At 45.1% G+C, this 14114-nt stretch overlaps 1 protein-coding gene across 1 annotated transcript in view; it reads left to right on the top strand.

The window, feature by feature from the left end:
* eefsec (eukaryotic elongation factor, selenocysteine-tRNA-specific) overlaps positions 1–14114 on the top strand; it is a 383917-nt gene that overhangs the window by 121083 nt on the left and 248720 nt on the right. Inside the window, exon 5 of the mRNA XM_038812145.1 lies at positions 12621–13265. Within this exon, the coding sequence (XP_038668073.1) occupies positions 12621–13265 (645 nt within the window). The remainder of the gene's footprint in view (positions 1–12620; positions 13266–14114) is intronic.

The following is a 14114-nucleotide window of genomic DNA, read 5'->3' as shown; positions in this document are numbered from 1 at the left end:
CCGAATGTCCAAATTACCTAACAAGCATGTCTTTCAGGACTTGTGGGAGGAAACCGGAGCACCCGGAGGAAACCCACCCAGACACAGGGATACTCCGCACAGACAGTGACCCAAGCCGTGAATCGAACCTGGGACCCTGGCGCTGTGAAGCAACAGTGCTAACCACTGTGCTACAGTGCCGATCTGACTCTCATGAAAATGAAATGAAAATGAAAATCGCTTATTGTCACGAGTAGGCTTCAATGAAGTTACTGTGAAAAGCCCCTAGTCGCCATATTCCGGCGCCTGTCCGGGGAGGCTGGTACGGGAATTGAACCGTGCTGCTGGCCTGCTTGGTCTGCTTTAAAAACCAGTTATTTAGCCTTGTGAGCTAAACTAGTCCGCTTATCTACTTTCTCTCCGTAACCCTTAATTTCCTCAATGATTCCCCAGTCTTTAAAACGGTCAAGCTTCTGCCTCCACAGCTTCCTGGGGTAAAGAATTCCAAAATTTCACCATTGTTTGAGAGAAGAAATTTTTCCTCAAAACCAACTTCCATGAGCCACCTCCTACATCTGCGACTAGGCCCTCTGGTCCTACACTCTTCCAATAGTGGGAATATCCTCTCAACATTTACCCTTTTTAACCCCCTAAGAATCTTCTATGTTTCAATCATACCACCTCTCATTCTTCGACATGTAATCTTCAAATTGATTTTTGTTTTTTCTGAATGTCTCTGCTCTTGATCCTGAGATACTGGCAGGTTGTATGACATGACCTTTTCGGGACTTAAAAAGTCAGCAAGATAGTTTCTATAATTCCTCACCTAGGTAACCTGCACTCACTTCGTTTATTTTTAATTTGTTAATGCTTTAAATGCTCCATCAGGTTAGTATTTCACTGTATAAAATTACACCCTGCCAGATTGCTGTAAATCCCCTGATGTCAATATTTATGTTCTGAAGCAACTTCCAGCCCTAATCTGCACTGGATTGTCTGCTGTTGCAGAGTTATATTCATTTTAGCGTGATCTTGGAGTTTTGGTATAAAAATCATTTAAGGATTCTGTATTTTTCTTCAAATTTACTTTATAGTAGGCATGAAAAAAGGTATCAAACATTAGGTTTTCCTACATGACAGTAATCATAGGTGAAAGGCTGAGTTATTATTAATAATATGAGGCACAATGTAACTGCAATTCTGAATCTTCCCTTTCAGCAGTATTGAATGTAGGTTCGGTCGTCATACCTTTTTTTTTCTTTTTCTTTTTATTTAAATTTAGAGTACCCAATTCATTTTTCCCAATTAAGGGGCAATTTAGCGTGGCCAATCCACCTACCTTGCACATCTTTGGGTTGTGGGGGCGAAATCCATGCAAACACGGGGAGAATGTGCAAACTCCACACGGACAGTGACCCAGAGCCGGGATCGAACCTGGGACCTCGGCGCCGTTGGGCAGCAGTGCTAACCCAGTGCGCCACCGTGCTGCCCTTGGTCTTCTTACCTAGGGAGGAATATACTGGCCATAGAGGGAGTGCAATGAAGATCCATCACACCAATTTCTGGGATGATGGGATTGTCTTATGAGGAGAGATTGAGGAGACTGGGCCTCCATTCTCTAGAGTTTAGACGAATGAGGGGTGATCTCACTGAAGGTTCAAAATGTTTACCGGACTTGACAGGGTCGATGCTGGAAGGACGTTCTCCCGGCTGGGGGTTCCAGGACCAAGGGACACAGTCTTGGACTACGAGGCAGGGCATTTAAGACTGAGATGAGGAGGAATTTCTTCAGGCAAAGGGTGGTGTAGAAGCTTAGTCATTGAGTTTCTTCAAAGCAAACATTGATAAATTTCTAATAATAATCTTTATTATTGTCACGAGTAGACTTACATTAACACTGCAATGAAGTTACTATGAAAAGCCCCTAGTCGCCAGACTCCACCTGTTCGGGTACATGGAGGGAGAATTCAAAATGTCTAAATTTTCTAACAAGCACGTCTTTCGGGACTTGTGGGAGGAAACCGGAGCACCCGGAGGGAACCCATGCAGACACGAGGAGAAGCGACCCAAGTCGGGAATCGAACCCGGGTCCCTGGCGCTGTGAAGCAACAATGCTAACCACTGTGCTACCGTGCTGCCCAATAGATACAAATGACTTCAAGGGGTATGAGGATGACAGATATTCGGTGCCTATATGATGAGCAGTCGCATGTACCGTGGCTCCTGCCGGGGTACTTGTTTTGGGCCTTTTAGCCTGGTTTATGGGCAATTGGAAGAAGATGATGTAATTTGATGGGACAAGATCTCCTTGTATGAGTAATGTCCAGTAAATGTAACACAAGGTATAAGTCGGGTAAGGGATAGTCATCTCAAATGTTCCTTGAGTCTCAGCAGGGGGATCAGGGTGAAGGCTTCTGCTGTGTCGTTGGCCGTGGTCGACTGAGGCGTTGGTTAGCTTCTTGACCGATGAATTTAAGATGTAGCGGCAGGCAGGTGCTGAGAATCTGGAGAAGGCAATGAAAGGGGGCTTTGGCCCTAATTCAGGGGGGCACAGACCAGATGGACCAGCAGATTGAGGTATAAGGGGTGATGCTGCAGAAGGTAGGGCTCTCTGACCATAGTGATCAGATTGTCTCCCAGGAGGCAGAGATGGCGTTGTTGGCTGAGGAGCCTACAGTGCTAAAGGCCAAGGTTGATGATCTGGAGCAGGCATTGTCAAAGTTGGGGGCGCGAACTGCGGGTGGGTCGCGGGCAGGTGTCGGGAGGGTCTCGGAGCCGTCCGTCGTGGCGCTCCCGATTGCGCAAATCCGCGTGCAATAGCCACAGCAGCCGGCTTTTAATAACGCCGGCTGTGAGAGGCCTTCAAAATGGCCACGGACATATAAAAGAAAATGTGGCCGCACTGCGCATGCGCGCCCGCTCATCGGTGCGCATGCGCAGAATTTTGTGTATGCGCACCGATGAGCAGGCATGCATGCGCAGTGCGGCCGTATTTTTTAAAATCTGCTCGCAGCCTTTTTGAAGGCCGTTTGCAGCCGGCATTGTTAAAAACCGGCTGCAAAATGTTCGGGTAGAACGATGTGATTGGTTGCTTTCTGAACTTTGATGCTGATGAAGTGGAAATCTCCTACTCCAAGAATGGTGAGAGATCCAACGATGGTTTCACCGCAGCTGTAACTTCAACCAAGAGATGTCAACATTTTTAATCTTGATATTTAAACATTCCAAAACAAAGTGCCTGCAGGTCGTATTTGGAAGCTTTATCAATTAATTGATTTTTAAGTGTCTTTTATTTTTTACATTTTTTAATTGTAATGTTTAGGTGAATTGTGGTGAACCTCAAATCTCGAGAGGATGAAAACATTTTCAGTTTCTGCATTTTTTTCCTGTTCAACTTTATCAAATAAAATCCCCCCTGAACTTGTAAAGAAAAAGCCGGCAGCTGCGGCTGTTGCCCACAAATTTGCGCAACATGAGACGCAGAAGATTAAAAAAAAAATTCTATGTAATCTTCCTGTCTGAAGGGAGCCCGAGAGCAGGTCATGCCCCCCCCCCCCCCCCCCGAACATTGGCAGCACGTGCTTTGGGCGCGATTGCGATTCCTCCATTTCGTCAGCAGCAAACAAGGTGAGAGAAAATGGTGGATCGCGAAGGTCAGCCGGCGTGTGCCGAGAAGGTCGCTTGGCGTCGGTCGCGAAGATTGGTCGGGTTGGGTCCCGAAGGTTGGGCGGTTGGTAAAAATGGGTCCCTGGAAAAAAGTTTGAAAAACACTAATCTGGAGAACTGCTCCAGACGCCAAAATTTATGAGATGGGGTTGGGTGTTGATTTTCCATCAATGTTCTGTATTAAAGTTTGGTATTGTGATGTTCCCTGTTGTGTCTATCAGGATGTCTTGAGAACGTAGTGTTAACAAAGAACATCAAGCTGAGTTATTGAACAAAGCTAATTTATTTACACTAAATTAAGATTCTTACCAGTCATCAAGGAATAAGTTATTCAATAAAACTATACGATCTCTCTTACTACAGAACACTATACTATGCAACTAATCTATCTCATGCCGAAAAACCTTCTCCCAGAATCCCAGGAGTCACCTGATATTTATATGACTGCTCCTTATCTCCATCTGGTGGTGAGATTAACATCATGTTGTTAACCCTTTGTATTCCTTACAATGCACATTGTTACAGGTATGAGGGGGGGTGGGGTGCTGATCATTGATATACAGTTTAGTTGGCATTAAGACCATAAGACATAGGAGCAAAATTGGGCCATTCAGCCTGTCGGGTCTGCTCCGCTATTCAATCATGGCTGATTATTTCTCATCCCCATTCTCCTGCCTTCTCCCCACAACCCCTGATTCTCTTATAAATCAAGAATCTATCTATCCTGTCTTAAAGTCACTCAGTGATTCAGCCTCCACAGTCTTCTGTGACAAAGACTTCTATAGATTCTATAGATTCACAGCCTTCTGGCTGAAGAAATTCCTCCTCATCTCTGTTTTAAAGGATCGTCCCATCTGAGACTGTGTCCTCGGGTTCTAGTTTTTCCTACTAGTGGAAACATCCTCTCCACGTCCACTCTATCCAGGCTCCTCAGTATCCAGCAAGTTTCAATAATATCCCCCCGCATCCTTCTAAACTCCTAACGAGTACAGACCCAGAGTCCTCAACCCCGCTCCTCATATGACAAGTTCCAGGGATCATTCTTGTGAACCTCCTCTGGACCCTTTCCAAGGCCAGAATATCCTTCCTTAGATACGGAACCCAAAACTGCTCACAATACTCCAAATGGGGTCTGACCAGGGTCTTATATAGACTCAGAAGTACATCCCTGCTCTTGTATCCTAGCCCTCTCGACATGATTGGTAACATTGCAAATGCCTTTCTTACTGCCGACTGAACCTACACATTAACCTTAAGAGAATCTTGAACTAGGACTCCTAAGTCCCTTTGTGCTTCTGATTTCCTAAGCCTTTTTCCATTTAGAAAATAGTCCATGCCTCCATTCTTCCCGCCAAAGTGCATAACCTCACACTTTCCACATTGTATTCCATCAGCCACTTCATTGCCCACTCTCCTAGCCTGTCCAAGTCCTTCTGCAGCCTGCCTGTTTCCTCAATAGTACCTGTCCCTCTACAGATCTTTGTATGATCTGCACACTTAGCAACAGTGCCTTCAGTCCTTCTTCCAGATCGTTAATGTATATTGTGAAAACTTGTGGCCCGAGCACAGACCCCTGAGGCACACCACTAGTCCGGCTGCAATCCTGAAAAAGACCCCTTTATCCCCACTCTCTGCCTTCTGCAAGTCAGCCAGTCCTCTATCCATGCCAGGATCTTACCCTTAACACCATGTGCTTTTAACTTATTTAACATTCTTCTATGCAGCACCTTCACAAAGGTGTTCTGGAAATCTAAATAAATCGTGTCCCCTGGTTCTCCTTTGTCTAACTTCCTTATTACCTCCTCAAAGAACTCTTAACAGGTTTATCAGTCATGACCTCCCCTTGGCAAAGGCGTGCTGACTCACCTCTATTTTATCATGCACTTCCAAGTACTCCTCAATCTCATTTTTAATGATGGACTCCAAATGTTTACCAATGACCGAAGTCAAGGTTACCGTCCCAATATTTTCCCATCTTCTACCTCCCTCCCTTCTTAACCAGCAGTGTTACATTAGCCATTTTCCAGTCCTCTGGGATCCTCCCTGCCTCCCGTGATTCCTGAAAGATCACCACCAATGCCTCTACAATCTCCTCAGCTATCTCTTTTCGAAACCTGGGGTGTAGTCCATCCGGTCGGTGTGATATATCCAGCTTCAGAACTTTGTTTGCCCAGTGTCTTCTCCTTGGTGATGGCCACTTCACTCACCTTTGCCCCCTGATTCTCCTGGAGCACTGGCATCCCATTGGTGTCTTCCACCGTGAAGACTGATGCAAAGTAACTCTGTCATTTATTTGTTTCCTACGACTACTTCTCCAGCCTCATTGATTTCTTCCCTGTGCGGGGTCACCCTGCTAGCAGTATAGCGAGTTAACCGGAGCAGAGAAAGGTAGCTTGTTACCATTGGGGTGCTTTTTTAAGGTAATGAGCTTAAGATTTTCGGTTTGGGGGCAGGGAAGGGGGAGGGGAACTTCTGTTCTCTGGTTGGGCGTTTGTTTAGTTTTCACGATGGGGTGGGGGAGAGTTCCTTTGTTTTTGGACTGGCTTGATGGGGAAAGTAGCGGCCACCTTGGGTAGGCCCGGAGATGGTACAGGTTGGGGCACTGCTGATTATCTCGCAAGGTGGATATGGCCGATCCTGGGTTTTGGTGGGGGGAGGGGGGAAGAAGGATTAGAGACCCCCAGTCCGGTAATAACTTTGAACATGAGGGGGTTAAATGGCCCAGTAAAAAGGTCCCGGGTGTTTGCGCACCTGAGAAGTTTGGAGGCGGATGTAGTTTTTCTATAAGAGACCCATTTGAGAATCGAGGATCAAAGAAGGTTGCGGAAGGGATGGGTTGGGCAGATGTATCACTCAGGTTTTGATGAAGGACATGGGGGACCGTGATTTCTTTCTGCGGTTAATATATGAGAAGCCTTACAACAACAGGTTAAAGTCCAACAGGTTTGTTTCGAATCATTAGCTTTCGGAGCACAGCTCCTTCATCATATATTAGCCGACACAGATGGGAGGTACGTAATCATCATTGGGTTGTTGGCAGGCACGTCGGTGGTTTTAGTCAATGTGTATGCACCGAACTGGGATGACATGGCATTCCTTATTAAGGTGCCTGCATCTATCCCAGATCTTGATTCACATCAGTGAATTATGGGGGCAGGGGGGAGACTTCAATTGTGTTTTGAATCCTAGATTGGATAGGTCGAGTCCCAAGTTCCGTGGGGGGGGGGAGGGGTGAGTTAGAACAAAGAACAAAGAAAAATACAGCACAGGAACAGGCCCTTCGGCCCACCAAGCCCCTGCCGCCCATGCTGCCCGACTAAACTACAATCTTCTACACTACCTGGGTCCGTATCCCTTGATTCCCATCCTATTCATGTATTTGTCAAGATGCCCCTTAAATGTCACTATTGTCCCTGCTTCCACCACCTCCTCCAGCAGCGAGTTCCAGGCACCCACTACCCTCTGTGTAAAAAAAACTTGCCTCGTACATCTCCTCTAAACCTGGCCCCTCGCACCTTAAACCTGTGCCCCCTAGTTATTGACCCTTCTACCCTGGGGAAAAGCCTCTGACTATCCACTCTGTCTATGCCCCTCATAACTTTGTAGACCTCTATCAGCTCGCCCCTCAACCTCCTTTGTTCCAGTGAGAACAAACAAAGTTTATTCAGCCTCTCCTCATAGCTAATGTCCTCCATACCAGGCAACATCCTGGTAAATCTCTTCTGCACTCTCTCTAAAACCTCCACATCCTTCTGTAACTGTGGCGACCAGAATTGAACACTATACTCCAAGTGTGGCCTAACTAAGGTTCTATACAGCTGCATCATGACATGCCAATTTTTATACTCAATGCCCCGGCCAATGAAGGCAAGCATGCCGTATGCCTTCTTGACTACCTTCTTCACCTGTGTTGCCCCTTTCAGTGACCTGTGGACCTGTACACCTAGATCTCTCTGACTGTCAATACTCTTAGGTTCTCCCATTCACGGTATATTCTCTACCTGAATTAGACCTTCCAAAATGGAAGGAAAGATGTTGGGAAACACTTTGGCACACAAAGGGCGGTAACGGTTTGGAACTCTCTCCCATAAATGGCAATTGATGCTAAATCAGTTTTTAATTTTAAATCTGAGATAGATAATTATTTTGTTCAGCAAAGATATTAAGGGATGTCAGCCAAAGGCAGGTATATGGAGATAAAAGCAAATTACTGCAGATGCTGGAATCTGAAACAAAAACAGAAAATGCCGGACAATCTCAGCATGTCTGACAGCGTCTGTGGAGAGAGATAACGGAGCTAACGTTTCGAGTCTGGATGAATCTTTCTCTTTTTTTATATAAATTTAGAGAACCCAATTATTTTTTCCAATTAAGGGGCAATTTAGCATGGCCAATCCACCTACTCTGCACATCTTTGGGTTGTGAGTGTGAAACCCATGCAGACACGGGGAGAATGTGCAAACTCCACACGGACAGTGACCCAGGGCCGGGATTCGAACCCAGGTCCTCAGCGCCGTGGGCAGCAATGCTAACCACTGCGCCACCTTGCTGCCCTTTGGATGAATCTTTCTCAAAGCTCCTTTTCCTTCTCCGCAGATGCTGTCAGACCTGCAGGGATATGGAGTTAGAGCGGCAGGCGGTGACGCAGTGGTTAGCACTGCTGCCTCATGACGCCGAGGACCTGGGTTTGATCCCGGCTCTGGGTCACCGTCCGTGTAGAGTTTGCACATTCTCCCTGCGTCTGCGTGGGTCTCACCCCCACAAACCCAATGATATGCAGGGTAGGTAGATTAGTCACGCTAAATTGACCCTTAATTGGAAAACAAATAATTGGTACTCTAAATTTATTTTTAAAAAAGGTATATGGAGTTAGGCCACCGATCAGCCATGATCTCAGTGAATGGCAGAGCAAGCTCAAATGGCTGAAAGGCCTGCTCCTGCTCCTATGTTCCTGTGGCTAATAAACACCACTGGCCTAACCTGGCTTGGCTGCACAAAAACACCATGGTGGCATTTTGCTTTGGATGGCCTGCAAGTATTATTTTTCTTTCAGAGAATACGATTGGATTTTGGGACTCTGTACTCTGATGAGACCTTACCTTATTTGCAAATGTTTATCTGGCCAACAGATTGTGTTGCTTAAAATATTTTACTGGTGAATATGAATCAGGATTGTTTATTTTACCGTGCTTTTATGAAGGTATTTCTTTCTGCTATTTTCCTTCTTTGTTGTCTCATAACTTTGCATCTTTTCTCCTGTCTGTTCAGGTGGGAAGTGGCTGTTCACTGATTTAGCGCGGTAGGGTGGTTGTGGTTTAATTGGAGTTGGCTGATCCATTCTCTGTACTGTACTCTCCAGTTGGACAATTATTGTGCTGTTTCCACATCAGTTACCTCCATGACTTATCATGTCACCATTGCACATGAGCATCACTCATAGAGAATGCTTTGCTAACCTATTCCTCATTGTCTTTCTATCACTTTCCCTCAAGAGAAAGACTTTCTCTGTCCATGGCCACCAGATGTCTCCAAGTGCTTTACAACAACTTAAGTACTTTTCGAAGTGTTGTCACTGTTGCGATGTAAGGAATGTGGAAACCAATTTGCATTCAGTACACTTCCACAAACAGCAATGTGATGATGACCGGATAGTCTTTTTTTGTGTGATGTTGATTTTTGGACCGGACACTGGCAAGAAGGCATACGGCATGATTGCCTTCATCGGCCGGGACATTGAGTGTAAAAATTGGCAAGTCATGTTGCAGCTTTATAGAATGTTAGTTAGGCCACACTTGGAACATAGTGTTCAATTCTGGTCACCACACTACCAGAAGGATGTGGAAGCTTTACAGAAAAGATTCACCAGGGCATTAGCTACGAGGAGAGTCACTGGAACGAGAGGTTGAGGGGCGACCTAATAGAAGTCTACAACATTATGAGGGGCATGGACTGCGTGGATAGTCAGAAGCTTTTTCTCAGGGTGGAAGAGTCAATTACTAGGGGGCATAGGTTTAAGGTGCGAGGGGCAAGGTTGAAAGGAGATGTACGAGGCAGGCTTTTTACACAGAGGGTGGTGGTAGCCTAGAACTCGCTGCCGGGGAGGTAGTCGAAGCAGATACTTTCGTGACTTTTCAGGGACATCTTGACAAATACATGAAAAGATGGGTATAGAGGAATATGGTCCCCGGAAGCTTGGGGAGTTTTAGTTCAGATGGACAGCATGGTCAATGCAGGCTTAGAGGGCCAAAGGGCCTGTTCCTGTGCTGTAATTTGCTTTGTTCTTTTCTTTGATAACTCCCCTGCACTTCTTTGAAATAGTGCCAAAGGATCTTTTATCCAGTCGAGTGGGCAGATGGAGCCTCATCTGAAAGCTGGTACCTCGACAGAAGATCATGAGAAATAGAAGCAGAATTGGCCTTTTGGTGATTTGAACCTCCAATGCCATTCAATAAGATCATGACTGATCTGATTGTGGCCTCAACTCCGCCACCTTGCCCGTCCCCCCCATCATCCTTGTCCCTCAGTACTGCTCTGGAATTTCAGCCTTGATTTTTCTGTTCATACCTAGAGTGGGACTTGAACTCAAAATCTTGTGATTCAGAAATATATGGTGGATATGTAAAGGCAGCCTAGTTCAGGACTGGTTGTTCAACACAGGCTTTCTTCACAGACATGTCTTGCAAAGAGTAAAAACAGCTATTCGTGCTGTTGGCCAAGATCTCAAAATAGCTACCCTTGCATAGGTTGAATTTCTTCTGATGTAGTTTTCCCCTTTTGATAACCCTTACCTGAACTAGCCTCTTTATTTTGTGAGTCTACCTTTTAGAATGTCAATGCAACGTTCACATCTTGTCACCTCCTCGAAACCTCTGACACTTATTCAAATCCCTGTGTTCTATTCCCCATTGTTCCCAGCTTTACTTCGGTAAGCATCTGTTTGCAGTGTTGCTCGGCTCATCAACATACCAAAAGCTCTAGCTCCATTACCTTAACCAACATGTCTCTGCCTTTAAACAGATTCCATTTGTAAAAACATACATAACTAGCAGAACACGTTCCAATTTATTGTACTTCCCTGATATTTTCATATCGTCGCGATTTTCCATGCCACCAATCATAATCCTTCATTTCAAATTTAAATTGAAAGTAAAAGCTGATTGGTGTTTTTAATCTCATGGTTTGCTGTCTGTGAGAATACTTCAATGTGATTGGCTGCTTAGCCTACTTGATGGTATCACTGCCTCTTTCGCCCTCATGCACCCTCTTTCGCCCTTGACTTGACACCAGATTTAAGGTGCTATCGGGAAACGAGAAATCAAGACCACAGAAATCACTAGACCTTTGAAAGCAGTGGTACTTCAACTCTGGGTACAAAACCCAGCCCAAAGGCTGGTTTAGCTCAGTGGGTTAGACAGCTGGCTTGTGATGCAGAACAAGGCCAGCAGCGAGGGTTCAATTCCCGTCCCAGCTTACCCGAACAGGTGCCAGAATGTGGCGACTAGGGGCTTTTCACAGTAACTTCATACTCGTGACAATAATAATAATAATTATTATTATTATTAAATTGATGTGCTCCTAATGACGTGATTGGTTCCAAGAAAGTATTTCTCAACAGACTTTGTAGACAGATGTATTAAGCTGTATTCTGTAAATGCCAATTTGCAGCTGAACTATGCAGATTAAGATAATTAAATTCTCGGTCAGTGGCGAGGTGTTCGTGAGTTCCACAGAAACAAATGGGGCTTCAATATTAGCTCCATCGTCTGAGCCAGAGAGGGCGATCTCCAATTTCCTGATCACCATCCTGCAACAATTGGTGAAAAGGGTATGTCTGCCAATATGGTAAGAAGTCTTACAACAGGTTAAAGTCCATCAGGGTTGTTTGGAATCACTAGCTTTCGGAGGGTAGCTCCATCATCAGGTGACTTACCTGATGAAGGAGCTACGCTGCGAAAGCTAGTGATTCGAAACAAACCTATTGGACTTTAACTTGGTGTTGTAAGACTTCTTAATGTGCCCACCCCAGTCCACCGCTGGCATCTCCACATCTTGCCAATATGGTGAGAATGGACTATAAAGGCAAAATTCTGCAGATGCTGGAAGCCTGGAATAAAAACAGAAATGCTGGAAATACTCAGCAGGTCTGGCAGCATCTGTGGAGAGAGAAAAACAGAGTTAACGTTTCAAGTTCAATTTGACATATCTACAGAACGGAGCTGCAGTTCGGTGGAAGCAATAACTGTTTCCTTCTCCACAGCTGCTGTTAGACCGGCTGAGTAATTCCAGCATTTTCTGGTTTTGTTCAAGGTGAGGATGGGATGTTTCACCTGTTGGTGCTTGACTGGCTTGGCACATATACAAAGAATGGCCAATCTGAGAAGGTATCGGAGAATTCGCGAAACCTGCGGATCCATACCCTAGACGTCTGGAGAGAAAATTAAATGTAGATAGATTCGTCCACATCTTTCCAGTAATTACATACTTCTCGAATGTTTGCTTTTTCAGCTTCCCAACCTGTTACAATTTTTTTTTGTGCGACTGCTTTTTGAATATTCTTCATCCAATGAAACCTTTTTCAATAAGCTCAGAGGCTTCTGGCTCTGTCTGGCTCTCGCCATCACGTATTTACGAATAGAGATCTCCTGTACTGTCATATCCTGCTTTATAATGGGACAGACAGGCGAGATGTGGCATTTGATTTCAAAGCCGGGAGTAATAACATGCAAGTTCTAAAAAGGGTCATCTTTTCATCAGAAGCCAAGGATCCAGCATTTGTACAATATTAATCATAGTCGAGCAAGTAAATGGCTTTTGTGTTTCAGCACACTGAGGATATGCATGCATAATTTATATGCCCCAGTGGCCTGAGGTTTTTGCGATAATATTTCTTCAGGAATTTAACTTCACTGGGTTTCTGTCTCTTTTTTTCAAATGCTCTGTCACACAAATTTTTCTCTTGATTTTTGTCTTTGTAGGTCAGCCGGAAGGTCAAGTCCATGCAGATGTTCCGTAAGCCGGTGAACACAGCCATCCAAGGTGACCGAGTAGGGATCTGTGTCACTCAGTTTGACCCCAAACAGCTGGAGCGGGGCCTGGTGTGCACCCCGGATTCCCTGCGTACTTTATATGCTGCTATCATCTCCGTGAAGAAGATCCCTTATTTCAAAGGGTCAGTCCACACCAAGGCCAAGTTCCACATCACCGTTGGCCATGAAACGGTGATGGGAAGGGTGACATTCTTCAGCCCTGCCCCTGAGGATTTTGAGAGCGACCCTCTGATGGATTGTTTTGCCTTTGACAGGGAATACCTCTATCAGGAAGAGTACCTATCGCAAGCCAAGGACACTGGTGCTGACAGAGGCCAGGCCAGCACCCAAGCTGAGAGAGGCGAGGTGCCCAGGCAGCAGTGGGCCCTGCTAGAGTTTGAGAAACCCGTGACGTGCCCCAAGCTGTGCCTTGTCATCGGCTCCAAGCTGGATACTGACATCCATGCCAATACCTGTAGGCTTGCTTTTCACGGAGTCTTGCTGGAAGGTTTTGAGGAGAAAAACTACGCAGAGATCTCTCTGCCCAAATTGAAAGTCTTCAAGCTGAAACACAAAGAGGGGCAAGTGGAAAGGGTAAGCAAATCTGATACACCAATATATGGCATCTGCCACCTCCATTTGATGTTTTCAGGCTAAAAAGAAAGATCGCAACAAGACATTTGCAAGTCCACTATCATGATTCACTGATCATTAAACTGTAGTTTAAGAATAGGTTATCTCCAGATTTTGATTTCTTAGTACATATTTTGAAACTGCATCCATCATAAATTGAGACAGAATTTCCTGCAGGGAAATGACCGCTTGGCTCAACTCATCTGGGCCAGTGTTTGTACAATCCTCCTCCTACCCCACTTACCTCACAATATGGTGTAATGGCACCATATTGGTCCAACTACTGTTATTCCCAATATAAGAAGTCAAGAATGAGTAACATCAATTTGATCCATTGAAACCTCATCCCGTTGACTATTCTAATTTCGCTGTTGAAAAGTTTGGCTCTTGTACTCCTAACTCCTATTTTAGCAACCATATCTTGATGATTCTATCATTCAGTCCTTAGCAGGTTATTGCAAATACACTTGGATTAAAGATGCCTTTATTCATTTTAAATTTACTTGTGGTCACTAGGATCATATTTAGTTACAGATATGCTTGCTACCTACATTGGCTACACACGTGCTACTGGATGTCAAACAGGCAGTCTGGCCATTTACAGACGGTTTGGGGCATGGAGAGAGGTGGTGGCGAGGCAGAGCTGGATGTGGGCATGCATGTGAAAACTCTGCAGTTACAGTAAATCTGAGAGGGTGATATCTGCTGTTATACTACACTGTCTGAGAGGGAGATATCTGCTGTTATACTACACTGTCTGAGAGGGAGATATCTGCTGTTATACTACACTGTCTGAGAGGGAGATATCTG

This window comes from Scyliorhinus canicula, chromosome 11, assembly GCF_902713615.1.
Source record: "Scyliorhinus canicula chromosome 11, sScyCan1.1, whole genome shotgun sequence".
Taxonomy (NCBI): Eukaryota; Metazoa; Chordata; class Chondrichthyes; order Carcharhiniformes; family Scyliorhinidae; genus Scyliorhinus; species Scyliorhinus canicula.
Note: the sequence above shows the minus strand (reverse complement) of the source record. Positions and strands in the feature narration are given on the sequence as shown.